The sequence below is a fragment of the Octodon degus genome, unplaced genomic scaffold (genome assembly GCF_000260255.1).
Source record: "Octodon degus isolate 3935 unplaced genomic scaffold, OctDeg1.0 scaffold00148, whole genome shotgun sequence".
NCBI classification, from domain to species: domain Eukaryota; kingdom Metazoa; phylum Chordata; class Mammalia; order Rodentia; family Octodontidae; genus Octodon; species Octodon degus.
In genome coordinates this window covers 6,529,155-6,555,215 of record NW_004524724.1, presented here as the reverse complement: position 1 = coordinate 6,555,215, position 26,061 = coordinate 6,529,155, and the positions used below count along the sequence as shown (strand labels likewise).

The following is a 26,061-nucleotide window of genomic DNA, read 5'->3' as shown; positions in this document are numbered from 1 at the left end:
CTTTACAATCTGGCATGCTCTTCTTCACTTCTCACCCCTGGAAAACAAGTGTCATGAGAGGACAGGCTCCTCTGCACCCAATCACCCAGCATTCCAGGTCACAGCTACCCAGTGTGGCCCCGGAAGGGGTCCTAAGTGAACTTTTCATAATCACCCAAAGGGAGCATGCGTGTGAAGCCTTGGCTAAAGCTCCCAAGGCTTAGTTGTCGTCACTCCTTGGGGTTGGCTACATTAGCAGAAAGCCTACTTGGAAATCTAACTGCAGTAGTCTGTGTCCTTTCCATGATGTCTCTGTTGCGTGGGGCAGGAAACCAGCTAGTTCTTGCTAGGAAACTTTGCCCCGAGTATTGGCGAGCATGGCCCAGCGGTATTCCCTGGCAGCTGGTCACCCACAAGCATGGCACAGCTGGCCTCAGCTGAGTCTCTCTCTCTCCATAAGCCTCCATGCCTCTACATGGGGTTTCTAGTAAGTGCTCAATTCTGTCCCAGTGACTCAGGACTCTGAGCACAGGAGGCAGAAAGCAGAACTTCCCGGATGCTCCAGGGTTCCACCTGGAAATCTTGTCACTTACGCAGCCATCTATTGGTCAAGACAACCCTGATTCACAGAGAAGGTCACGGCCTCCCCTTCCCAATGGAAGAAGGGCCCAAACTGTGCCCGAACATGATTCACCCATTGTAACTGCCGGTTGTTCCACGGGCCCAGCGCAGAGTGGTGGGGAGGGTCCACTCAAGCCTGGCACTCCGTGTAGGTTTCCCTTCGAGGTCTTCACGAGTGATGGCAGCTCTGCAGCTGAGTCCTGACTGCTGCCGTGCACATCAGCATGCTGTCCCCACAGAGCAGTTGTGGGATCTGTCCCTTCTTCCCAGGCCCACTGTGCATCCTCTGCCCAGATGCCAGCCGCCAGCCACGCCTGCCACCTTGCTAAGGAGCACCCCGAGTCCTGGAGCCCTCAGAGTTGCTGTAGCAGTTTTCTGGGGCCCTTGTATGAAAGGAAGAACTGAGCCACTGGGGAGTTTGCATGCACCATTCCATGTCCACCGAGACACTGCTATCCTTGTTTGATCTCACTGTAGACACTGGAGGTGCTGCATGCCTCGGGCCACATGTTGGGCGTTCTACCATATTTTAGTATTTTGTTTCCGCATAAACTTTTTGAAACCTACAGACAACAACTAAAGGGGACAAATGCAGCAGTATGCCTTTAACACAAACTATTGCTGTAGAAGTAGAATTTCCATCTCATTTGCCTAAGTGCCGTTGCATACCACAGTCTCCGTTCAATAAAATTATCTCAGTGGCAGTGGATGGTCTGCTTACCTTAAAAGTGGCCAGCACGAGTGATTCTATCAACAATAGATGATGATGATCGTATCTGCCGGCATGCACAATAGCTTGCCAAGGACTTCCATAGGACTGGTGTGTGTGTGTGTGTGTGTGTGTGTGTGTGTGTGTGTATTTGGCACGGGGTCTCACTACGCAGATCAAACTCGTGATCCTGCTGTTTTCAGCCTCCTCAATGCTGGGATTACAGGTGTGCATCACCGTGCCTGGACTCTGTTGCTGGCTCAGTGTGCTCTGGGGGCGGGGCTGGCTCAGCATGAGGGACTGGGATTGAACCCTGGTCCCTGCGCTTGCCAAAGCAGGTGCGTAGTCTGCTTGAGCTATCTCACCGGCCCTTCCATGAACTTTAATGCTTTTATTCAAAAATTGATGAAGAATAACACAAAGTTTTACATGGTATATTTGCACCATATGAAGGTAAAAAGCAAAAACCCATCAGCCTCTTATCACATCACCATGAATACTATGTGAACAGGACCCTTGATTCTTTGGGACATGGGTTCTTTGATGCATGTGGAATAGGGCTTCTCATAGGTAGAAATTGTTAAAGAACACTATTCAATTCTATTGTGTACTTAAATTTAATTGAATAGAGGCCCAGTGTGGTTGTGCATGCCTGTAATCCCAGCACTTGGGAGGCTAAAGCAGGAAGATTGCTGTGAGCTTGAGGCCAGTACAATTTACGTAGTAAGACTTTGCCTTAAAAAAAAGAGAAAAGAAAAGGGAGAAAGGAAACCAATATGACACTGAATGAACTTTTAAACTTTAGATAAAACCACTTTATTATGAGAACAATTTTCCCTGTGCTTAATTTTGTAAAAAGCAGACAAATTTATTCATACTGTGTGTACTGGTAGACTTTCACTTACAGCTGCCTTTAATCCTGTGAAGGTGTCTTAAATTTTGTCGACAATTTTTCAGCCCATAAAAAGGGGAACTACGGCAAATTCTTACTGTTTCCTTTCTTTGCTGCCCAGCACCATCCTCTGGCCCCCAAAACTTAAGAGTCTCAGAAGAGTGGTACAACCGGCTGCGCATCTCCTGGGATTCCCCGCCCGGGCCTGTGAAGGGCTACAGGATTGTCTACAAACCTCTCAGCGGTATGTGTTCCTCAGGCTACAAGGCCTTCTGGGGGAATGATTTTTTTGGAACTTTTGGTCAATGTTTGGTGCTGTGTTTTAAAAGACATAGCAGGAATCACTTAATGTTTTTTAAAAAAAGGTTTTTATTGTGGTCAGCATTAGGGCAGGTAGGTGTTATCTGAAAGATGACTGTGCAGAAAAACACTGGGAACTCCTGATGGGCAGAGGATGCCGTCCATTCCACTTCCGAGGGACTTAGCCACACCATGGACAGGGAGGCAGCCTGAGACAGCCCAGACTACAGAGACAGCAGGTTCTGCGGCTCAATTGCCATGTAACTTGCACATGTTTGGACCTCAGATTTCAAGTTTTTCTTAGATTCATTGGAAGAGGTCTGTCATGCCACTCCTTGGTCTAGTTGCCTTGGAAGGGATGTTGGGAGAGGAACCCATCAAAGTTGCAAATGCTTTGACACCAGCTGCCGAGGAACCTCAGCCGTCCCCTTGCTCTCTTCTGCCTCCCTGGTTAGCGCACCTTGAAGGCATGTGAGGCTCAGTTGGGATGTGGCGGTACCGGGGTTCATGTGGCTGTACCCCGGGTTCATGGGCTGTCAGGAGGAGACCCCCACCACTGCAGCAGCATCTTAGCACCTTTACAAAGTGGACAGTAGGAAGGCCCTTTTGAGTTTCTAGTCCTGGGCCTTCAGAACTCTGGTTGTTTCTCCAAGAATTTTTCTCAATTTGGCAGGAAAAATTTAAAACCATTCTTTGGGCATTAAAGAATGTACCTCCTGCCCTCAGTAAATGACATCAGTTTCAATCTGTCAGCTTCGAGGCTGTTCCTACCTGTCTCAGCTTTCTGCCTTTTCTGTTGTGTCACTTAACCAGGTGCTAATGTCATCAGGTTCAGACGGGTAAAATAATCTACTGGTGACTTCTCCAGACAGACATCTTCGTGAACCATGAAAATCAAAGAGCACATAGGCATTGGGTGGACTGGCCCACTATAGATTAATTGGTGGGGGCCCACTGCCAATTTCTCTCTCTTCGGGCCCCAAGTCTGTATCAATCTGTAGGACAGCCCTGCCCAGTTTGTTCTCTGGATCCCTTTACAAGTACGGTTAGGTTTTCTAAGTGGCTGTGCTTTGGGTGGGCGCTCTGGGTTGTTACAGTTTGCCCTCTGGTGGAAGTGTTTTGGCTGCTCCAGGCTTGGGGAGCCAAGACTTGCTGCTGGAAGGCAGCGGCTGCTGCTGGCCACCCTGCAGCTTACTGTCTTCCTCCACCCGTGATGAAGCTTCACCCAGTTCCTAGTGACACCCATGCTGAGGCCGGGCAATCCTGCTGTAGGCCCAATGCAGAACCGCACCTGGTCGGTTGTGTTACATTTGGGGCACAGGAACCCTGCTCCTGAGATAAGGCACACTGAAAATGTCCGCACACTGGTGGAAGCAGGCTTTGGGGAGAGAGGAGGGCGCTTAAGGCACCCATAACTGCCTCACCGGAAGAGGCAGCAGGTAAATACATCTGGTTAGGGCTGGCAAGGAAGGTTGTTAATGCGTATTCAAAGACCTTACCTGAAATAGAACTGAAACAGAGTCCGAGGTGTAAATGCCCAAAGCCAGCTGACCAAGGACTTGGAAATGAAAGCACCATGCCTCTCGCATTAACTGAAAAGAGCAGGTGGGGCTGTCGTGTGCACCCGCCTGCTGTGGCTAGGAAGGGTTGTATGTCTGGGGAAACCCGTGCTGCTCCTGCCACCTGCACAGCTCCCAGAGCCAGAGTCGGGGTCTGCAAAGGGACATCTGAGCACGCTTCCTTCACGAGTGCCTGTCACAGGCGAGTTGCTCACCATGCAGTGGATGGTGGGCTGTGAGGTGGGTCCGCTTCTTGGAGCAAGCACAGGGGAAACTGCACTGTGGGCAAGGATGCAGTCCCTGGAGTAACTCTCTGGCAAGGTGCCAGTCATAGTCCCCTGCTCTTGGTGCCCCCAGGCTCCAGCCTCAGCCCTGGACTCCACTAGCTGGGGCATCCTGGGCAACTGATGGTGTGTGGCACACCCCACATCCTTGCCTTCCCATGTTCGCTATAACTGCCTGTTGTCCTTTCTCCTTCAGTTCCCGGCCAGACCCTGGAGACGTTTGTGGGTGCCGACGTTCACACCATTCTCATCACCAACCTCCTCAGCGGGACGGACTACAGCGTGAAGATCTTCGCCTCCCAGGCGGCGGGCTTCAGCGAAGCCCTGACGGGCCTGGTGAAAACACGTAAGAGACATCCCACCTCACCCTCGTGTGCCTGGGCCTCTTGGCTTTCCCTGTGGCTTGTAACTTAAGCCTGCCTCAGCGTTGCCTGGTGGTTTTCTTTCTTTCTTTCTTTCTTTCTTTCTTTCTTTCTTTCTTTCTTTCTTTCTTTCTTTCTTTCTTTCTTTCTGGATGGTGGTTTGTGGAAAGAAAGGTGTGCTCTTTCCTCAGGGGACTTCGGTGTTCTAGTTGGCAGGTGGGGAGTTAGCGCCTGCCTTTCCAATAGGCCTGATGACCACAGATAGAATTTCCCTCTGGAAAATCTTGGTTGGCATTTTTCAAAGTAGGTGAAATTTTCCAAACAGCTGGTAGCGTGACACAGTTAATGCCAGTCCACTGGGCCAAGGAGAAGTTTGCATTTCTCAAAGCCATTGTTCTCTTCTGCCACACAAATGCATAGGTGCATGTGTGCACACACACACGCGTGCATGCGCACACACGCATGCACACACAGGCACGCATGCACACACACGTCATCTGCTAAAGTGCATGCCACACCACCCTGAGAACATCCTGCTCTGCTCCTTTATGGGATTTTGCGCTGTCTGGGCACCATCTGGGATGTCTCTCTGGCATTCAGCGCGTTCAGACGCCCGTGAATGTTTTCCACATCCCAGCATGTTGCTCCATATTCCTGGAGTCTGTTACACCTCCACGCCATCTGTTTAATATATTTCTTCAGATGGGCTTTCCAGGAAACACCATCCAGAAGGAGCAACGTGGAGGAAAGGAAGAGAGATTCACACACGAAATCCAAGTCCTTTTGAAAACCCATATGATTACCCCGAGCCCAAGACCAGCGTCCCTGTTACACAATCAAGATAACGGACAATGACCAAAGTAAAAGTGGCTCCACTGTGTGCTGCCGAGTGCAGCCCAGAGTGTGACCCAGAGCAAGCACCCCACGCGGGCGGGAGGGAGACAGTCAGGGCGCAAGCAGGAGGACAAGCCGCGAGGGTGCCGCCCGCTGGCCACGCTGCCTCCACGCTGAGAGCAAGACAGTGACCATCCGGAGGCTTGATGTGAGGGTTAGGGAGGCCGTGCCCCGATGACAAGCACCCAACAGACAGCCACTATGGCTGCTGTGACAACTGCGTATTCCGCCCTCGGCGTGTGTCTTCCGTGGTTCCTAATCAAAGCACTAATATGATAGACAAGAACAAGAGAAGGCAAGAACAGGGACTGTGGAGACAAGACCCTCGGCCACCCCGGAGGTCGGAGCCTGGCCCCTTTACAGAGGAGTCTTCCCGAGTCCTCTTTCCTGGAGTCTTGGTGGGCTTGCTTAAGGCTGGCTCCTGAGTACAGGCACTCTCAGGAGAAATGATCTGGGCACTGCGGCTCTGGGGAGTCTGGGCCTGCGCCTGGCAGTGTTCTGGGGGTCGGGGTGCCCCGCTTGTGGCAAAGCTTCTAAGCCCTTCTTGCTATACCTCGCAGCGACCCCTAGGCCCTCCTGAAACACGCCCACTGCCTCCGCCTCTGGCCTCTCTCCTGCTCCGGCTTGGCTTGGCTTTCCTTTCTGGGTGACTTTGTTGGTCGGTGCCCGGTCTTCTGTCGCTAAGATATTTTTCCTTAAAGAATCTCCCCTTGCTCTCCTTGCCTCTCCTGGCCCTTCCTTGCCTCCCCCTTCTTCTCCCCTCCCCTTAAGATGACAAGGATTCTGAGCCTGTTGTAAAAGACTGAAAGTTTTTAATTGTCTTATGCTCAAGTCCTTAAAGCAGGACTTACCTGAGCTTGTTGCTTGTCCTCTCTCATTCTCCTAGGCAAAATAAAACCTCACATAATGAAAAATAAGTTAACTGAATTTTTAAAAAATTAGCTATAGAAGTATGATAAATTTCTCTCTGTTGTGTGGAGAGAGTAGTTTATGGATTTTGGGACAAAAGTCTTTCCATTCTTATGGAAAGGCATACTATAAAATATAAGTTATGATTAGATAGGAATATTTTACCACCTTGCAAAAATAACTAATGGTAATTTTATTTCATGAGTTAGCTAAAAGAGGAGAAGTGAGATCAAACTGTATGAATGGAAGCCAGTGGTCATTAGGGAGAGTGGAGATGAGTTTTCTGCTTTTCCCTGTTTGGATCTCAAGGGGAAACACCAGATGTTACTCCTCTGTGTCCCAGAGAAACAACATGACAACATTTTTATGTGAAAATGATTACTTGGGGAAGCAATAAAAATATTTTTTTCTCTAGGATACAGAGGACTGATCATAGGGTGTTGTATAATATGTGCAAATTCCATCATTTTAAAATTTTCAAAAATACGTTCTGCTTTAATAGAACAGAAGGGAAGGACAGGCACCCGCCCTTCTACCTCCCAATTCTATGAGGTAACTTTGTTATATCCCATATTAATGAGATCACAAAGGAATACTGTGCAGCCAGGAAAATGATCAAATGCTATCATTTGTGGTGACATGAGTGATTTGGAAGAAGTCATGTTGTAACCACAAACAGAAACACTGAAACGACACCGAGGATTTGGAGGCAAATTTATTTTACATTGATGGGCACTGGAAGGAAATCAATTGTCCCTCAAAATGTCAGGCCCTGAAGGCTCAAGGAGAGAGGTTTTTATGACCTGTAAAGGGAAGGTACAGAGGAAGAACACTTGACTGTCTTTGATTGGTTCCTGCAACATGCATCACAGTGACCAGCCATTTCTAAGAAGCAGCAGTAACAGGAACTGTGACAGGGGCTGTCACCTGGGCCACTGGCATATACTGGCTCGGGGACATTTTCTGCTCCAATTTCAAGTGAAATTAGCCGGGCATAGCTGGATTTTGAAAGCCAGTCCTTGCACATGTGCCTGCTGCGCCTCACTTCCACGCCGCCCACTCTGCCCTTCCTTCATGGCTTGCATTGCCCTGGTTGGTAAACCCGTACTGTAACCACTCGTATGGTAAAGCAGCAGATGCTCATGACTGACTGCATATAGAGACGCAGATAAAGGGGGAGATACAGCCCACTCATCCCTTCATCCCCCACTGCATCCACTTTTTCCTGTGAGCATATATTTCCCTTTTCATTTAAAATCCAGACAACTTCATACATACTGTTTTACAATAACTGTCTTAAGTTACCCTTGTGGGTTCATGGATTTTCCGCTCCGAGTTTTGAGATTTGAATGTTGATGTGACCATAAATTATTTTCAGGCGTAGGGACATTGGTGGCTTTGTCTGTGGTGTGACACAAGCATGTCCCTCTGTTGCAGTATCCTTGGGTGTGACCGACCTCCAGGCACACCAGGTTGAGATGACCAGCTTGTGTGCTCGGTGGCAGGTGCATCGCCATGCCACAGCCTACAGGATCGTCGTGGAGTCCATCCAGGGTAAGCGTGCATGTTCCGCATCTCTGTCAAGCACTGTGTGTTTGGTCCTTCCCATGTTGTGGTAAACGACACCCAGGCACTGGTAGAGCGGAACCCTCGCTGGAGTCAGCCTGTGAAGCGTAATTACTTAACCGCTCTAAAGCCCTGCTCTCTAGTCTGCCAATGGCTGGAGCCAGGAACTTGATTTTTAGGGTTTTACGAGGATTAGGCTGACATCATCCATATGAAGGAGTCACCCAGTCAAGCCTGAAAACGTGAATTCTGTGTGGTGCTGAAGTTCGGTTCACCCCAGGGGTCTGGGTGTGAGGTGAATGTTTTTCTTAGTGGTTCATGCTCTGTTTAATGAGGTATGAATAACAAACTCTTTCTAGAGAAGCGCTGCTCACCCACGTCACGTGACACAGGTCTTCAGCATTACGGCTTCGAGTGCAGCCATGGCTTGAAGTTTGATTCCAAAGCAAGATGCCTCCTTACTACTGAAATCACCTCCTTATTATTATTTTTTCTTTTTTTTATGGTCAGCTCAGCCCACCCTGGGGGCGGGGCTGCCATGGCATGTGGTGCTGGGGATTGAACCGAGGTCCCTGCATGCTTGCCTAAGCATGCCTAAGCAGGCGCTTTAGACCACTGAGCTATCTCGCCAGCCCCCCACCTCCTTATTATTGAAAATATAAAAAACAACAAAAGTCTGATTCCCCAAAGGATTTACTGTCTAAGGCCCATTAATCTTCTTGTCACAGCATGACCATGAACAATACTCAAAAACTGAAATAAAACAAAGAAAGGTACCTTAATGTCACTTATACACACAGTGGGAGAAATACACTTATTACTTGGGGGATCATAGGAGACAGTGCAGAATCTCATGTGGCAATTTTTTTATGTTCAACATAAAAAACAACTTTTGTTTAACAAAGTTGTTAAAAATGTAGCCTTTTCTTTCATGACAAATGATTTTGATTTCCCCCACTTAAAAAAAAGCAGAGTTAATTTGTTGAAATCTAGATGGGATTGGGTTACTAGCACATATCTTTGGCTATACCTGTATTCAAAATCCATAAACCACATTTTTATGCAATACATAAAGTGGAAAGCATGATTTAGGAGGGCAAGAAGACCTTTTGGACATACGGCCCTATAGATGCGAACTGAAGCAGCAGGAACATTCTAGAATCTCCTGCCAGGCCTGCCAAGACTGTGTCTCCTGGCCCCGTCTACTTGAGTGACATCATTTCATTGGCCCGGGGATGGTATAACCGTGGTGTGACACATGGTGCTGTTTTAATATGGAATGAACAGTGAAGCAGAGAAATGTGGCACATGACACATGAGTATTGTGGTTGTGTGAAGTGTGGCTTATGGCATGCTTAATCAGAATTAGATGGGAGATATATGACTACTCATGAAACAACTACAGAATCTTGAATTATATTTTATTAAATTACACTTCAAGGTAGAAGGATTGACATTAGTGGGATTTGCTAGGTTTTAAAAAATATTAAGTATAATGATTACACTCTTAAGCCATCCCACAATGTTTTTGTCCATTTATATCATTGAAAAACTTGAAATGAAGGAAGAACGCTCCAGTGGATATTCATTGCCTTGCATAAAAATTATAACTGTAGAGTTTGGCAGAAGTATACGTCAAAAGTGACTTTGTCAATGGAATTAGTGAGATCTGTAAGGACTTTTCATGCAGCGATTTGACTGTGGCATTTGTGTATCAGAGGACGAGATTAATGTGTCTGATAACATTGATCTCATAGTCTGAAACCACAATAAATCGTTTCTGAAGCCAAGATCTCTGCTGGCCAAAAAATGAGGCCATGTATTGTCACAGCCACTTTCCCACCACAGAGGCACAACACCCAGCACCCACGGCCCTGAGGAGCCCAGGTTACGTGGCCCACGGTTTCCAGTGGGTTCAGTCCAAGGTCAGCGGGCTCCACGGCAGAAATGCATGGTGGGAGGGTGTGGAAGAGGCCAGCTGTACAACTGGGCAGCCAGGAAACAGGGATGAGGGAGGAACGGGGACAAGAACAGCTTTTCTAGGTCATGTCCCCACGGGCCACTCGAAGCAGGCGCCACCTTCTCTCAGCTCATTCAGCCCTGAGCTCATCTGTGGATGGAGCCCCGTGATCCAGTCACCTTCCATACACCTGAGACTTGGGGGCACTGTTTCAGGTCTAGACCAGAACGTGCCTCCACCCAGCCTGAGCCCGTAGGCTTCCGGCTAAGCTAGGTGGCACTCCATTCTGGTAACCTTTCAGAAACCTTTCAGACGAGCGCCATAGTCTCGATTAAGTAAGAATATACAGCAGTGTCATCCCATTTACTTCCCGCCAACGTGTCCAGCTGAGGGGTTTGCACAGACACGTTCCACACCTGGAGTTCTGGCTCCGTGACACTTTCCATGGGGTTCATGTGCTCCTGCGACATGAAGACATTGCTGTCCTTCCCACAAGGCAAAGGGGACACCAGGAAGAGATGGGGCCCAGCTCCCTGGTGTGCTGGATAAAGGCCTTCCTCATGCTGATGTTTCTGGATACATCAATTAAGGTCCTGCAGTTTGACAGGTGACATTTGTCCTTGTCGGCTTCTCTGACCTGACCCTGCTCAGACCATTGCTGCTGGAGATGTGACAGCTGGGCTGCTTTCTCCTCTGGCGTGCAGTTTCTCTCACGTCACTTCATGTGCAGTTGCTAAGGGAACTGATTACCTGCACATCTCTGAGGCTTTTGTGAGTAAAGTGTCCAGTCCATGTCATTCAAGTTTGTTTATGACATGTCTCGAAAACTAGCCCGAGAGAATTTAAGCAATGCCTCTGCTTGTTGGCTCTTAGCTGAGAAGCCATGAGATTGGCCTTGAGCCTCAGCTGGATCTAGACGTTCCAGCAAGGCCAAGTGGATCTGGCTCTACCCTTCTCAGCCGTCCCCAGTCATCCCCAGAATGGTACCTCCTTCCTGTTTCCCAACTCCTAGCCTTGCAGTCAAAGAACTTCTCTTCCTCTCTGTCCTCAGCAGAAGGCCCGTACTGACCCAAGTTGGCCCACTTGGCGTCACATGCCCCTGAGTCTGTCACTGAGTTCACAATAAATTGCCTGGCTCCTTCCTGCTGGGATGGTGGTGATGGCAGGCAGGGTTGGGGGTACATGGTGCTCCTTCTTTTCCATGTCATAATGACCCAGAGCAAGGAGGATGGGGACATGGTCCAAAGAGAGAGGGACTGGGTGTAGGGCAGGCCACAGCAGCAGATGTCTTCTATGTCTGTAAATATTATGACATCTTCATGGCAAAGAGGAAAAAAAGGCTCAGTAGAAGACAAGGCTTCTTGGCGAGACTGGAGATTGAGCTGCCAGCCACCTTCTTGCCAGATCTGTGACGGGCTGTTGGTTAATTCTAGGGCAGGCCATGGTGGGAGACTCACAGTGGCCACAGTAAGTCGGACCTGGGGCAGATGCTGCTGCAGCCCAGGGGAGTTCCGGGTCTCTGCACCTCTTCCGTGGCTGCTTAGTGGACTCAACCTGAGTCTGGATGCAGGCTTCCCTTCAATTCCACAGAGTTCTGTGCCCCTAGGGCCCCGGCGCTTGCCCATCTCTCATCTCTGTAGCTTGATGAACTTCTCCTTGTCACCTGCATAGAGAAGAGTTTGGGGATGCTCCAGCTGTCCTTCTGTGGAGGTATCACAATGTCAGTTCGCAACAGCAGCTGTTAACAAGGATAGACAACTACAGTGTAGTTTAGAACCAATCGCATCAAGGACGAGGAAGATTATGAAACCTGTTCTCAAAATTAAACTTTTGAAGAGCCAGCCAAATAGCTCAGAGGATTAAAGTGCCTGTAAGCAGGGGCAGGGCCAGGGGTTCAATCCCCGGGCCTGTCATGCCGGCCACGCCCCCGGGTGTGCTGAGATGGCAATTGAGACTGGGCGTGGTGGTACACACCTGTAATCCCAGCTCTTGGGAGGCTATAAACAGGCCTCCCAAGGATCCCAGGATCACTATTAGTCCGATCTAGTAGTGAGACTCTAAACACCCTGTAGACCCTTCCCTAAAATTAAAAAAAAAAAAAAAAAGAAGAAAACCTTTCGAAGTAATGAGGCTCTATTGGTGAGCTCTGGGAAATAGAAATGTGTTAGGAAATTCCAGCCAAGTGCTTACTCGGATCCCAAATACCTTTGCTCGTGGCTCTCGGGAGCTATTACTGCACCTTTTGGGGTGTCGGGTTGGTGGCGTCAACCATATGATAGTCATCCAGACGATGGAATTTAGCTTGGATTCCTGGAAGAGAAATGAATGCACAAATGAAGGCAGAAGTTTTTCCCTTATTCCAAAAACTAACTTTCTGTTCTTGGCATAACAAGTTGAAGAAATTAGTCATGATTCGATCAGTTTGTATCCTCTAAGACGGAGCCGTTGGGCTTGAGTGTTACATGCCAAAAGCAACATGGCACACCCCCACCCTGTAGCCCCTCTTTGTTAGTATTGGGAATCAAATCAGTACTGTTTGCCATCAACTTTGCAGTGCCTGTTCCAGTTTTCCAATGGCTATAGACTTATTATTTTTAAAAGTAAGGTCCGTTACTATTCTGTCATCAATAGATGACTTTCTTTTGGACAGCCAGCAGGAGCAGGAAAGGGCAGAACGGTGCTGTCTAGAGTGGATCCCCTGGAGAGGCCCTAGAGGGCTTGTTTGACTCAGGTCCATGTGTCTGTGTGTAGGACTCAGGAGGTGGTGGTGAGAAAGGTCCCCAAGGCTTCCTCCCAAGGGCCGGGCAGGGAGGCCACGGGCCAGAGAGGAGCTGTGCTGGGGACTGCGGGGGCCGACCTGGGACTACAAGGTCGGCGACGTTTCACTTTGACTCAGACTTCCTTCATGGTAATGTATAATCTCATAAATACTTCACCAACTTTTATTTCACCATTTTATACAACATGAAAAGTGATCGTAAAGGAAACATCATTGGGAACAAGTGTACTGATCAGGGTCACACTGCAAAGCTTACCTCCAAAACCCTTTACGAGTCCTGCATTTCAGTTTCATTTTCCATGTGGCTTAATGTAGTCATGGTTTTAAAGGTAGGGATTTTTCCATGACCCAATATTCTGATATATACACACTGGGAAATCTATACAAATGTACACATTTCATAATGTGTATATTAAAATATAAAATGAAGTTTACCTAAGTATACTTTCTAAGCAGACTAAAATCATTGGATATTTTTACAATTTGCACTTAAAAAAAAGAGCTGTGTGCATATATATATATATATATATATATATATTTATATATAGTTTATTTCTGATAAACTTCTGGAAATAACACTTGAAGAGTGGCTGGTTATCTTTAACCATTAAATAGTATGTGTAAAGTATTTAATCAATGAAGTTCTGAAAATTTAAATTTCTAGAAATTAAGCTTTATAAAGCTTAAACAAATGCAGTTTACAGATGAGAAAATTAATCTGCACAGACATTTTTAAAAAAATCTTTTATTCATTAATTTATTTGGTACAGGGTCTTGCTACACAGCTCAGACTCACAGTGATCCTCCTGTTTCAGCCTCCCCAGTGCGGGATTATAGGTGTGCACCACCATGCCTGGTGTTGGTGGCTGGTGCCAGGCTGGCACAGCATGCGGTGCTGGGATCGGACACAGGTCCTTGCTCTGGACCACCATGGCACCTCCCCGGCTGCACGGACATTTAAATAGTGGTTCTTTTCATGGTGATCCCAGTTCCTCTTCTCAGTCAGCCCCTGTGGTGGAGGTGGACACTCTGCTGGAAGAAAACCCCCACTTGAAACTTTTTGGTAATTAAAGTCTAAACAGGCCACGTCCAGTGGCGCCAGACGGGTTCATCTGGAATACCTGTGCGTCCAGTGGCCATTGCTGTGCGCTACACCTGTGGGAGGGAAGGCGACAGCCTCTCGGGCTGCGCGTCACGGCCTGCGTTTCAACCTCAGTTCTGCTCCTGAGCAGTGGCCTTCGGGCTGGCTGACCCTTCTGATCTTGGGCTTCTTCTATTTAGATTTGGATCATCATAAATGTCACAAGGACAGCTGAGGCGAGGCAGATGTCCTCAGAATATTGCCGGGCATGTGACAAGCACTCACGAAGCGTGGGTGATTGTGTTAACTTCAAGCATGAAGCATTGCAACTGCAAACAGCAACCCCTCCAGAAACAGTGGGTGTGACCCTCCAGAAACAGTGGGTGTGACCCTCCAGAAACAGTGGGTGTGACTCGCAGGCTGGGACTGACTCCTCGGGCAGGGCTTGCACCGTCTCAGGGGCACGTGGGAATGGAGAAAGGGGCCAGGTTCTTTGTGCCTCCGAAGTTCTTTGTGGCTCTGCCATTGTGGAGGAGACAGAGAAAGTGCATTGGTTGGAGTACGACTGCTGTGACATGGCTCACTGGAGGAAGAAAAAGGACTTCAAGGCGAGGAGTTGGGAGCCAGCTCAGTAGCACCCTGGCCACTTACGCACTGTGTCTATTTCCTCCATTATGATTTTCAGAGAGTAGGAAAGGATTTGGGGCCATCCTGGAGTTGGGAGTTCCCAAAGTCTCTCCTGAGTTCTCAAGTCTCCTTTGTGATAAAGCTGGGTGTCAAGAAAAAGTCCAAGCTCAGAAAGAGGTGCTGGGGCTGTCCAGGGACCCCTGATTATCCTGGTGCTGCCTTGTGCTCCGGCCAGTCTGGACCCAAGGGTGAGGCACCTGAGACCCTGCAGTCCCCTCCTAGACAGAAGGCATGAGGGCCTCCCAGCGATCTCTAATTCAATGCCCCGTGGACCCGGGCTGGCGGGGAGCCCTGCTATACAGTAATAAGTTGAGAGAATGAAAATTATATATCTTTTTGTCATTCTGTAATCATGGGACTGTGTGCTGGAGAATCATATTGAATAAGATTTTTTTTTAATTCACAATTTTAAAAAATTAAGATACAACCACCCCTGTGCCCAGGTCAGTTTAGATTGTGTATATAATTGTGTGCATTAATAGTTTTTTTTCCCTCAGAAGTGTGACCTTGGGGTTCTTAATAGTAAGTTTTCTTTTTAGACATATAGAATATGATTTTTAATAGGACAAAATCAAGGGATGTATCTTTAGAAAAACGTACAATATTTCAAACAAGTGTAATTCATTCTGTAGTTATCTGATACAGACCACGCGTATTATGCATTTTCCAAGCAAATCACATGCCCGTGATTTCTCTTGAAAATTCTGTGTGTGTGTGTGTGTGTGTTTGTTATAGATACACAGAAGCAAGAATCCACTGTGGGAGGAGGGACCAACAGACACTGCTTCTACGGACTTCAGCCTAACTCCGAGTATAAAATCAGCATCTACACCAAGCTCCAGGAGCTCGAGGGCCCGAGCGTGAGCATAACGGAGCGAACACGTGAGTCCGCCGTCCTCTCTCCTGGTCCCCTGGAAAGGAACCAAAAGCTTTCCAGGTGTCTGTTTTAGATCTAAAACTTTATTCCATTTAGAAAAATAGCCCTGCTGCTCAGGAATGCACATGGTGCCAGTGCTGCTCTCGGCTCCGGCCCGCCTTCCTTGCACACGGCCCGAGGCCCTGAGCACGGGCTTCTGCCCCGTCTGCAGTCATGCTCCTGGGGCTGTCTGGTCACGTGAGGGCAGCGCCCTGGGAACAAGGCCCTACACTGTGATCTGGGGTAAAGCGTGGAGGGGACTGGAGGTGGAGGCCTGGCCCTGACATTTAAGCAAGGTCGCACAGGGGGAGGGGTGCCGAGGGATTCCCCCAGGGTGACCCCGGAGCTGTCGCCTCTGAAGGGGCTCTTGTGTGTTCCGAGCTGGCTGTGGACCTCACCCCCCAAAGGCAAAGGCGCAGCACAAAATGAAAGCAGAGAGCGAGGATTACATGTGCTTCTGCGGGGGGCACCCTGGCCTTGCAGGCCTGGAGCGTGAAGGTGGTTTCGGTGGTGTGGACGCGTGTGTGTTCAAATCTGTATCTTGACGTTATCCTCAGAACCACTGAGGATTTATGGCCAAAGACGCAGAGGCTTCTTTGGCAATCCTGTTGTGCGTTGGCGTGTGCATAGACCAGTCTCACGCACAGCTGTTTCGGCCTTTCTGGCTCATGCAGAAGGTGGTGTGTAGGATTCAGGGCCAGACCTTTAGGTTTGTTTGAGGCTGTTGTTGTGTCCCTTTGGAGCACTGTGGCCTTGTGTCATTCAGCACCTGTGAGCTTCTTTCTGCTCAGCAATACAATGAAAGGTCTCCTTTCTTCCCCCCACTGGTGACAAGAAAGGCGTAGCTGTCGAGTGCCTTTTGTCCTCACATTGTTACCTTCTTGCACTGGCAGCTGTGGGGCTGGCCCTCACCAGCAGACATGTTTTCTCTGAGCCTTACTTAAAAAAAAAAAAAATACTTTTGAAAGCCCAGACCATCTTGCAGTACAGGGCCAGGCTTCCTTGCGGTGCCAATCTGCTGGAAGCAATTAGTGCAGGCTCTTCGGCCAGCGCATGCGCCCTCGGGCCTGTAGGCTGCGTTCTCTGGTTCTCTGTGCATAGTCATGGCTCGCCTGACCACTACAGACATTCTGCTTTGTGGCCCCTGGTCTGCTTCGAGATCTGCTCACCTGGCCCTACAGCTGCTAACTCCCACCTGAGCGCTAACTCCAGCTGGGACAGCTTGTCGCATGGAAATGTCCTCATGCTATGGACATCTGTCTCCTTGTAGCTTCCGCCCACTGGCTGTGGGCCAGCCCATGATGTAAGCCAGCCCCAGACTGCTCCTTTGACTGTGACAGCACCGCACCCACTCAAAGGCAGGGACATCTGCATGCCACACAGAGAGGCTGAACATCTGTTCCCAGTGCTCCTCTTACCCAGGAGTCTGAGGCCAGATGTTCTGATGTGGCCACCATCTCCTCTTATTGATTGGGCTCCGGATTTCTTGGCTGAACTCGGGGTACGCCTCAACCTTCGGCATGAGGGAGGCTGGTGCGCTCCTTCCACTGGTGCTAAGATGAACAAATCTGGTTTTGAAAGCGTTCTGCGGAGCTTTCAAGAAAAGTTTTGCAATTCTAGTTTTAGGACTAAGATTTCTCAATTTGCTCTTGGAACTTTTTAGCTTAGAAGAAAAGTTTCCCTTCAAACAGCAGTGCCCGTATCCATAGTAGGGTAGCAGAAGCGTGGAAGAGCGCGGGTGTTGCACCGCTCTCTGTCTTTTCCAGAAATCTCTGTTTCTGTCCCTGAAGTTTCCTTCCAGAAATTCTTTCACTTTTACACAGATGGGGTCATGCTGTAGTATCCTGTGACATGCTTTATTTCACATAAGTAGCTTTGAACATTCTTCCATCTTAGTAATGTACAGTTACCTCATTCTTTTAGCATCAAATCACTTTATTTAAGTAATGTTATTTTATTGGTTCTCAGAATTGGGAGAGTCCCTAGAATCAATCTTTTCTAATGGCCCTGCCAGTGAACGAATTCCTCCCCAGCATTCGGGCAGATGCCTGCTCTCCTCAACACAAGTCCTCTGGGGTTTGCTGCTTACTCTCTCCCGGGGCTGGACATCGCCCTGGTGAGTGGCTAGGGTCGGCAGAGGCCTTTCCAAATTTCAAGCTGGGATGAAGAAAATTGTCTCAGCCTTCCTTACATGCCAGGGGTCAAGGAGGAATAGAAAAGAATTCAGCGCAAGGTCACATGTCATGGGTTTCCCGGTGACACCGTCGCTGCCTGGTACTTTGCCACGGGTGCTGGCATGCGTCCCTCCTCTGAGGGACCTTCCGGTCCGTTCATCAGCCCACACTTCAGCATGTGTGCAGACAGCTCTCCTATCCATCCAGGTCAAAAAGCTGTGGACACACAAGCTCGCCCATGTCTTACAGTTGGTCCTCAGCTCAGAAAGACATTTTCCAGATAGGGGCTCTGCAGAGTAGAGGGTGAACCGCATTCTGCTGGAAACCAGCGTCCTAGAGCTAGGGTAGGGCGTGAGGGGCAAAAGTCCTTTGGAAGCAAGATGGGTGGCCGGCCTTAGTGGGGCAGGGTAGGAATGAAGCTGCCTGTGTGCAGGACAGCAGCCAGAAGCGGAATCTGCATGGGTTGGCGGGGCTCCTGCCTTGGGTCAGTGAGAACCGCTTTGTGGCTGACAGCTCGGTAGCCCGCACTGCTGCTGGGAGAGCTGCACTACGGCACCACTGCCTTGGAGCCTCGGGGCTGAGGGCGAGAGACGCTGCGGTCAGTTTTCACAGGCTGAGGCTGCCTTACGGAAGTCACTTGATTCTCCAAAGAAGACACTTGCCATGGCCGCTGACACCCCCAAACGGCACCTTTCTGCTTTCTGCAGATGAGGTAACCCACTGATGCCCCCCTCATTTCCTTTGCAGGATCCCGTCCTACCCAGCCACCAACTGTCCCTCCAACCATCCCACCAGCCAGAGAAGGTAAGGGAATGACACAATGTCGATGCGCTCCTTGGTGGAGGGCCTCTTTCACTTTTATTTACTTAAAACCAAGGTATTAATAAAAGGTGCCCATTGTCCTACCTCACTTCCTCACTGTCTCCTTCCTACCGATGCTAAAGACCTACCCATTTACTGATGAATTCTGTATATAAAGAGTGGGCATTTCTAACAGATTTGTTTAACACTGACTTCATTGAAAATATCAGTCAGTTTTCTCCAGGGCAGAACAGTCATTTGATCTGTAAGTGAAAGTGAGCCTCTGGTTCTGAAATCAAGGGCAGCCATTTCCCAGCTTGCCACTGAAATACAGCGCTACCTCAGCACACTAGTTTTATTTTTTTTTTTACCGTTATGGTTGCAAACCAAGTTAGATGAGAACTGAATCAAATTCAGTGGTTAGGTTCAAAGTCCACCTTATGGGGGAGCTTGATTTGGTTCTCATGGTCTGGTTTGGGGTCAGTACCGTGGTGAGCCCCGAGTTCAGGCAGAAAGGCCTTAGGCTCCCCTCTCTGGACGCGCCCTCCTCTGGTTAGCTTCCCAGCACTGCTGCTCTTAAGACCATTGTTTTCGTTTATGTATCTGGTGCAAGGTCTCCCTACGCAGCTCGGACGCATAGTGCTCCTCCTGCCTTCAGCCTCCCGAGCACTGGGATTCCAGGCATGCACCTCTGCACCCGGACTCAGTCGGCTCAGCATGCCCTGAAGGCGGGGCCGGTGGTTCGGCATGTGAAACCAGGTTTCAAACCCTGGTCCTTCCACTTGCAAAAGCTGGCGCTTAGTCCACGGAGCTATCATGCTGGTCCTCAAGGTCATTGTTTTAAGCCTTCTGCCAGGCACTGTGGCACCTGCATCAGCTACTTGGGAAGCTAAGGCAGGGGGATCGGAAATTTGGAGCCAGCCTCGGCAACCTAAATAGACTTTATCTCAAACTTTTTTAAAAAAAAAAAGGTGGTAGCATGGTGCCAGAGATGTAGCTCAGTGGTAGGGTGCTTGGGGTTTGATTTTCATACTGTGAAAGAGAAAAAAAGCTTTAAACAAGGTACTGATTGTTAATTTATTTAATTTCACTAATAAACATTTTTTAACCTAATTATTCTCCGAGCTCAGGGCTGGGGATATAGCTCAGTGGTGTAAGTGCCTGTCTGGCAAGTGCAAAGTCCTAAGTTCAATCCCTGGTACCGGGGGGGAAACTATTCACTGAGCTCTTGGGCCAGGCCTGGGGGATGCAGTAATATTTCATGAGTACAGCCCTCTGCTCTTTCTCTTGCAGATAATTAGCAGGCGAGGGTAAGAGTTAGAAACTAGAGACTGTGCTATGCCATTCCAGGAATGAGAATAGTTACGCTGTGGCAGTAGAAAGACTCACAAAGGAGAATTTGTCTGGCCCTGAAGAACCAGCCTGGGATGGGTGCCGCTCCCAGTACACTGGGTGATAGTGTGTTGGGCTTTGCCATCAGGGCCTTGGTGAGATGCAGAGGGGGCGTGGCCTGTGGAGGTGGGAGGTGGGGAGTGTGAGCCCTGCCCTGCAGGAGCTGGTGTGCTGTGGGAGGGGACACGAAGGGTGGGTGTCCTATGCGGCCTTTGGGCAAGAACAGAGCCTTGGTGGAGTCCAGAGGCTTAGGAGGAGGGAGGCGAGGACAGAGCTTACGGTTGGAGGCTGGATTTGAAAAGCTCCACTTGCCATGCATCTTGCAGTGCCTGTTGCATCAGTAAAACAGGGGAAAAAGAGACAGCCTCTCATACACAGAGCCAAGAGTCAGCGAGGTCAGGTGCTGCAGGAAGCAAGGGCTGGAGAGTCAGAGGAGATGAGATGCTGAGACAGCCCACCTCCAGCTGCGGGGCAGCACGCTCACTGTGGAGCGCCTGAGCCCTGTGCTGTGCTGTGCTGCAGCCGCAGAAGTTCATCCACCTGGAAGCCCCCCGTGTCACCTGCTGGCTCCCATCTACACATCTAGGGCTTCTCACAGCCCCAGGGGGTGGATTTGTGCATCAGGCATTCCAACTTTGCTATTCCAGAATGCTCTGAGGTAGGAATGTTTTATGGATCAGAGAGGCTGGGTTAATTCAGTAAGCCCTCATGGATGCTGGCGGAAGACCTGACTTGGAAAGGTCGGTGATGGAAAGACCCACATGGCAGGAGCTCTGGGGCTAAGGTGCTCCTGGTAATGGCTTCCTGATAGGGCTTTGCAACTAGAATGCGCCATTCACTGTAGGCTGGTTGTCCACGTGGCCCTTGGGTAAGAGCACGTGGAGTGCTATTACTGAAGAATGCTCACGAAACACACATTAAAAGGCAAGAGGAAGTTTAAAGGAGAAAATTAAAAACATAGATTCATATCCCAGAGGCAACTTCCTCATGCATGTTGGTACATCTTCTCTGACTCATGGGGTAAATGTTTCATCAATAAATTCTAAAATTGATTTTGCACTCAGTTTGAAGATGAAATTTGTTTTTCTTTTCATCTTTCCTTGAAAACAAAGGACTTTTTTAAAAAAATAAATATAAGAGGCAGACCTTTGATTCTCTGTGGCATTAGATTTAAACTGCAAGTCGGTAAAATTCTATAAATCACAGAAGTTATGAGCACAACTTGATCACACACTTCCTGACCCTGGAGTTACTTTTCTCATTCAGAGATGGTTTATCTTACATTATAAGTAGCTCCAAGCGAATGGCATTGCCCTGAATAAAATGGAAACTCAGCTTGTTTTAAAGAAAGGACACCTTATTTCATGGGATATTTCTGTGCAACTGGCCTATGATCAAAAGATTCCAATTAGTGAAAACCCAATTACTTTGTTTGGTTTCATCATAAAACAGAACCAACCCTGGTGACCTCCACCAGCAGGAAGTAGGGCGGCAGAGCTGAGGCAGAGCAGCACAGGGTGCAGATGCAGGGCTTGGGACGTCAGCTTTCGGTGGCCGAGGCTGGCACTGGTACTGTGGAAGTTTACTGGGGGCCACATGGCTTGTCCCTTATGTTGCTGTCCCTCAGCCACACTGTCTCATTACTCTTCTCTCGTTGCTGGGACAAATGCCCAACACCCCAAATGGTGGAAGGAAAGGGTTATGTAGCTCACAGTCAGCAAGGGTTTCAGTCTGTACTCGGCTGGCTCCAAGGCAGAGCGGCACATGGCAGAGGGAAGCCTTTCATGGTGGTGGCAAAGAACAAGAAAGCAAAAGGCGGAGTAGAAGCAACAGTGGCTACAGAGAGCAAGTCTGTCTTTCTTAAGTGTCATTCAGGCCATCTGCCCCAGATTGGGAGTAGCACTCACACCCATAATCCCAGCAGCACTCACACCCATAATCCCAGCAGCACTCACACCCATAATCCCAGTGGATCATGAGTTAATCACAGACTCTAGAAGTCCACTCCGTGACTACATGAGGCTTTGAGGGGACACCTAGACACAAACCCTAACACATACCAATAATGGTTTCCCAGTGCTAGCATTATTGTATTTGCTTGACACACACCTATGGCTGGTGCAGAGCATAACAAATTTTTTGAACAACATTGGAATCAAAACAGCGCACACGGAGCTGTAGGAGAATCCCTCCTACCACGTCTGTGCCTGCTTTCTGACTCAGATCCCTTTGATGTTGACTTACCAACTCCATACATGGAAACTGAGTCAGAGCAAGGGCCGCTGGCTTCCCTCCCACCTGTGTGCTGGAGTGCGCTTGCCGATGCTTCTGTCTTGGTATCCTGTGGGCTTAAAGGAGAGGTGATGGTGAGGAAGCGTCAGGAGCAGGAGCTCCAGTGACAAATCTTAGCCAGCATCGTGCTTTGGAGACAAGCATTAGTCCCAGCTTGTGAGAGGGAGCGTCTCCCTGGCTAAAAATGACGGGCTCTTCGGTCCATTCCTGACTCACACTTGTTCTTGGTTGTCAGTGTGTAGAGCTGCCAAGGCCGACTTGGTGTTCATGGTGGACGGGTCTTGGAGCATCGGAGATGACAACTTCAACAAGATCATCAACTTCCTCTATAGCACGGTCGGCGCCCTGAACAAGATTGGCGCGGATGGAACTCAGGTGAGGCGTGGGGTGTGGCTGACTCTGCCGCCTACCAGAAATGGCCTCGAGAGCCGAGATTCTGACAGTTCCTGGGGGAAGCGAGCGAGGAACTAGAAGGAGAGGGTGTGAATCCTCGGGGGCTCTCAGCTCAGCAAACTAGCACTGCGCGGAAGGAAGAGCAGGTCAGGGACGCTTCTTTTATAGGCAAGTGCAGAATGTCTCCTTTGGCAGTAGAGTGTTCCCGTCCTACCCCTACCCCCCGTGGGACATAAACATTTTGCAAGGTGGAATAGATGGTCATAGCTTACTACAGGTCAGACACAACATGAAATTAATTTATTCATTCAACAAATATATGGTTCACAGCTCTGAAAAATAAGCAAAAGATTAATTTAAAAGGGCTCAAAAAAGTATTCCATGAATAATAGCAAAAGTTGAAAATGAAGCCAGGAAGGTTTATATTGTGGTGTATAAGTCCACAGGTTTTGAAATAAAATACACCTGGCTTGAATTGGCATTTCCGCCACTGGCAAGCCCCGGAGATACTGTGCAAGTAACTTATTTCTAGTGCCTCAATTTGCTCATCTAAATGGGTAGAATAGTTAAGAATTACTTGATAAGTTGCTCCATAAGGACATTCTTGTAAGAAATCCTGTCCTGGTTCTCTGGCATGTGTCCATGTAACAGGCATTGGAAACCACTTTCACTTGTCAAGTGTGGTGGTGACAGTGTGTGCTGTAGAGAAAGGTTAAAACAAAAGCAAAAATTCAGCCAGTTTCTAAAAAGTTCTTGGACCATTTACTCTGTCTTCAAGTTTGTTATGTGACATGTATGGCATTTAATTGAGGAAGCACGTGGAATGGGTGAAGGAAAAAATCACAATTGTAGGTGACAACCATGCTGCTGTATGTTCTCCGGCCCACACGTGTGTAACAGCGCACACGCCTTTTCCCTCCAGGTGGCGATGGTTCAGTTTACCGATGACCCCAGGACAGAATTTAAACTAAATGCTTACAAGACCAAGGAGACGCTTCTTGATGCGATTACACGCATTTCCTATAAAGGGGGGAATACAAAAACAGGTAAACCAAGAAACGCCCGGCCCTGAACTGTGAGGAAAGATGGAAATGATGGCTTTTCCAGAGGACAGTAATTTCTAAATATTTTTATTTTATTTGAGAATTTTGTTCCTGCTCTATTCCCTCCAGCAGAACAAAAATGCGAAGGTGTGCAATTGATCTGTTGCCTGTGTTTGTTACAGGAAAAGCCATGAAACACGTCCGAGACAGCTTGTTTGCAGTAGAGGCAGGGACGAGAAGAGGCGTCCCAAAGGTCATCGTGGTGATAACGGACGGGAGGTCACAGGACGAAGTGGACAGGATCTGCAGGGAGATGCAGGCAGATGGTGAGGGGGCAGCTCTGGCCATGGTAGCTACCGTGTTGTTTACTAAATAGAGATTTACAACAGGCTACAGCAGCTCTACTCGTGTTTCTAAAGCTTTTTTTTTTTTTTTTTTTTTAACACTGGACATGTGATTTTAAAAATGCCTTCTTGCTTACAAAACTGTAATTATACAGTTTTATTAGAGAGAGGGCTGGCCAGATAGCTCAGCAGACTAAAATGCGTGCTTAGGCAGAGCACAATGGCCAGGGTTCGATCCCCGGTGTGCCGTGCTGGCCCTGCCCCTGGGGCACACTGAGGCTGTGATTGAGACTGGGTGTGGTGGCACGCACCTGTAATCCCACCGCTTGGGAAGCTGAGAACAGGAGGGTCACTACAACTCTGATCTATGTAGTGAGGCCCTGTAGGCCCTGTACTAAATACATTGAAAAAAGAAAATTTAAACATACCTGGAAAATAGTAATTTCATCTTTATTTGCCAAGCTTTGAGTGATGGCCAGCTTGCTCTGCCTGTCTTAGTTTCTACTTCTGAAATGAAAAAAAAAAAAGAAAAACTAAAATAATTGCTTCAACATACTGTACCTTGTCCCATAAATGTTAAATCACTATTAAAAACATGCAGCCATAAAGACGCTACTCAGCTGGGAACTGTTTGGTCTCCAGCACTTGCTGCCGCGTTGGCCTCGCTGAGTGTCTTTAAAATGGAAAATTTCTTTAGGCAATGATAGAACAATGATCAGAAAATGAAATGCAAAAGCGCACGGTCCTGATGAGCTGTAAAGGGTGAATCAGCCACCCCACAGGGCTGCTCACAGTAAACATGTTTTAAACATTTGCACGTTCAAAAGCTTGTATTTGTGTGATTTGTATTTGCATTTTGAAAGGCTCAGCAGTCTGGTTCTCTCCTGCCACAGGCTACAACATCTTTGCCATTGGCGTGGCCGACGCGGATTACTCGGAGCTGGTCAGCATCGGCAGCAAGCCGAGTGCCCGCCACGTGTTCTTTGTGGATGACTTTGACGCCTTTAAGAAAATTGAAGATGAATTAATTACTTTTGTCTGTGAAGCTGCATCAGCAAGTTAGTTCTTTGGGATGAGTACTTTCTCACGCTGTTTAAAGTCTGAAATATCTACAGATAGGATAAACAATACTGCATATATTGCAGGTTAATAATTAGCTTCTCTTCTGGAGGGTAAACAACCTAAGTTAGAAGATCAAAATTTGGAGAAAAAGAAGGGCTGCATGATTAGCCAACATTTTGGCTCTAGCCTTTCAAGGACAGTGAAGACTCGGGACATAGGAGAACCTGTACTGTAGCAACATGTAACTCAGTTGTGCTCCAGATTTTCTGATCAAGAGGATTATGGAGCCACAGAGGAATGTGTTCGAGGATTTAAAGTGAGCCTGGGGAGAGTCACATGGAGAGAAAAAACATTTTCTCAAGCTTTCACAGAGAGCAAATTGGCCATGACTCGGCCATGACTCATCCTCAGGTCAGACACTGACAAAAGGATGTACAAAAGGTGGTACAGGGCTCCCGGATAAATCCTGAGAGTACTTGGCTGACCTTATCAGATACAAAAGTTACATTTCTGGGTATCTAGGTCTTGCTATATCTTGGTCTTAACCATCCAGTAGAAAAGTATAAAAATGAGGTATATAAAGTAAATCCATATTAATACGAAGAGCTGTAAAAGGCTCAAGTCAATAACTTCTGAGGATAACCCACTAATATTATAGACTGCTAGACAGTATTAGATGTTTGGTTGAATTCAAACACTTATAGTATTTAGATGCCAATACAATATTCACCTCTGACAGGACAAATAAATAAATAAATAAATAAATAAAAATTTTAAAAAATGGAAATAGAAAAATAAAGTCTGAAATATCAAATATTGGTTAAGTAATGAGCCTCGTTTTGAACAAAGAGTATTATTTTCCTGAGCTGTTTTGTTACGCAGACATGCAATTTTATGGTTTTGAATAGATGGTCTCACCCTGCCTGCCTCTCTGCAGGATTTTGGATAGATGAAGACCTTCCACAGACAGTTCAGCCCATTTCTAAGAGGCACTGAGTTTAAATAAATGCAGGAAATAGCCTTCAAAAATGTATTGAGTGCACTCGCCCAGGAAACCCCTTA

At 48.1% G+C, this 26,061-nt stretch overlaps 1 protein-coding gene across 1 annotated transcript in view; it reads left to right on the top strand.

The window, feature by feature from the left end:
- Positions 1-26,061, top strand: part of Col14a1 (collagen type XIV alpha 1 chain) — a 174,705-nt gene that overhangs the window by 78,008 nt on the left and 70,636 nt on the right. The window contains exons 20-28 of the mRNA XM_004642282.2: positions 2,323-2,445; positions 4,541-4,690; positions 7,947-8,063; positions 15,318-15,464; positions 18,420-18,476; positions 22,393-22,532; positions 23,473-23,596; positions 23,776-23,919; positions 24,831-24,995. Of these exons, the coding sequence (XP_004642339.1) occupies positions 2,323-2,445; positions 4,541-4,690; positions 7,947-8,063; positions 15,318-15,464; positions 18,420-18,476; positions 22,393-22,532; positions 23,473-23,596; positions 23,776-23,919; positions 24,831-24,995 (1,167 nt within the window). The remainder of the gene's footprint in view (positions 1-2,322; positions 2,446-4,540; positions 4,691-7,946; positions 8,064-15,317; positions 15,465-18,419; positions 18,477-22,392; positions 22,533-23,472; positions 23,597-23,775; positions 23,920-24,830; positions 24,996-26,061) is intronic.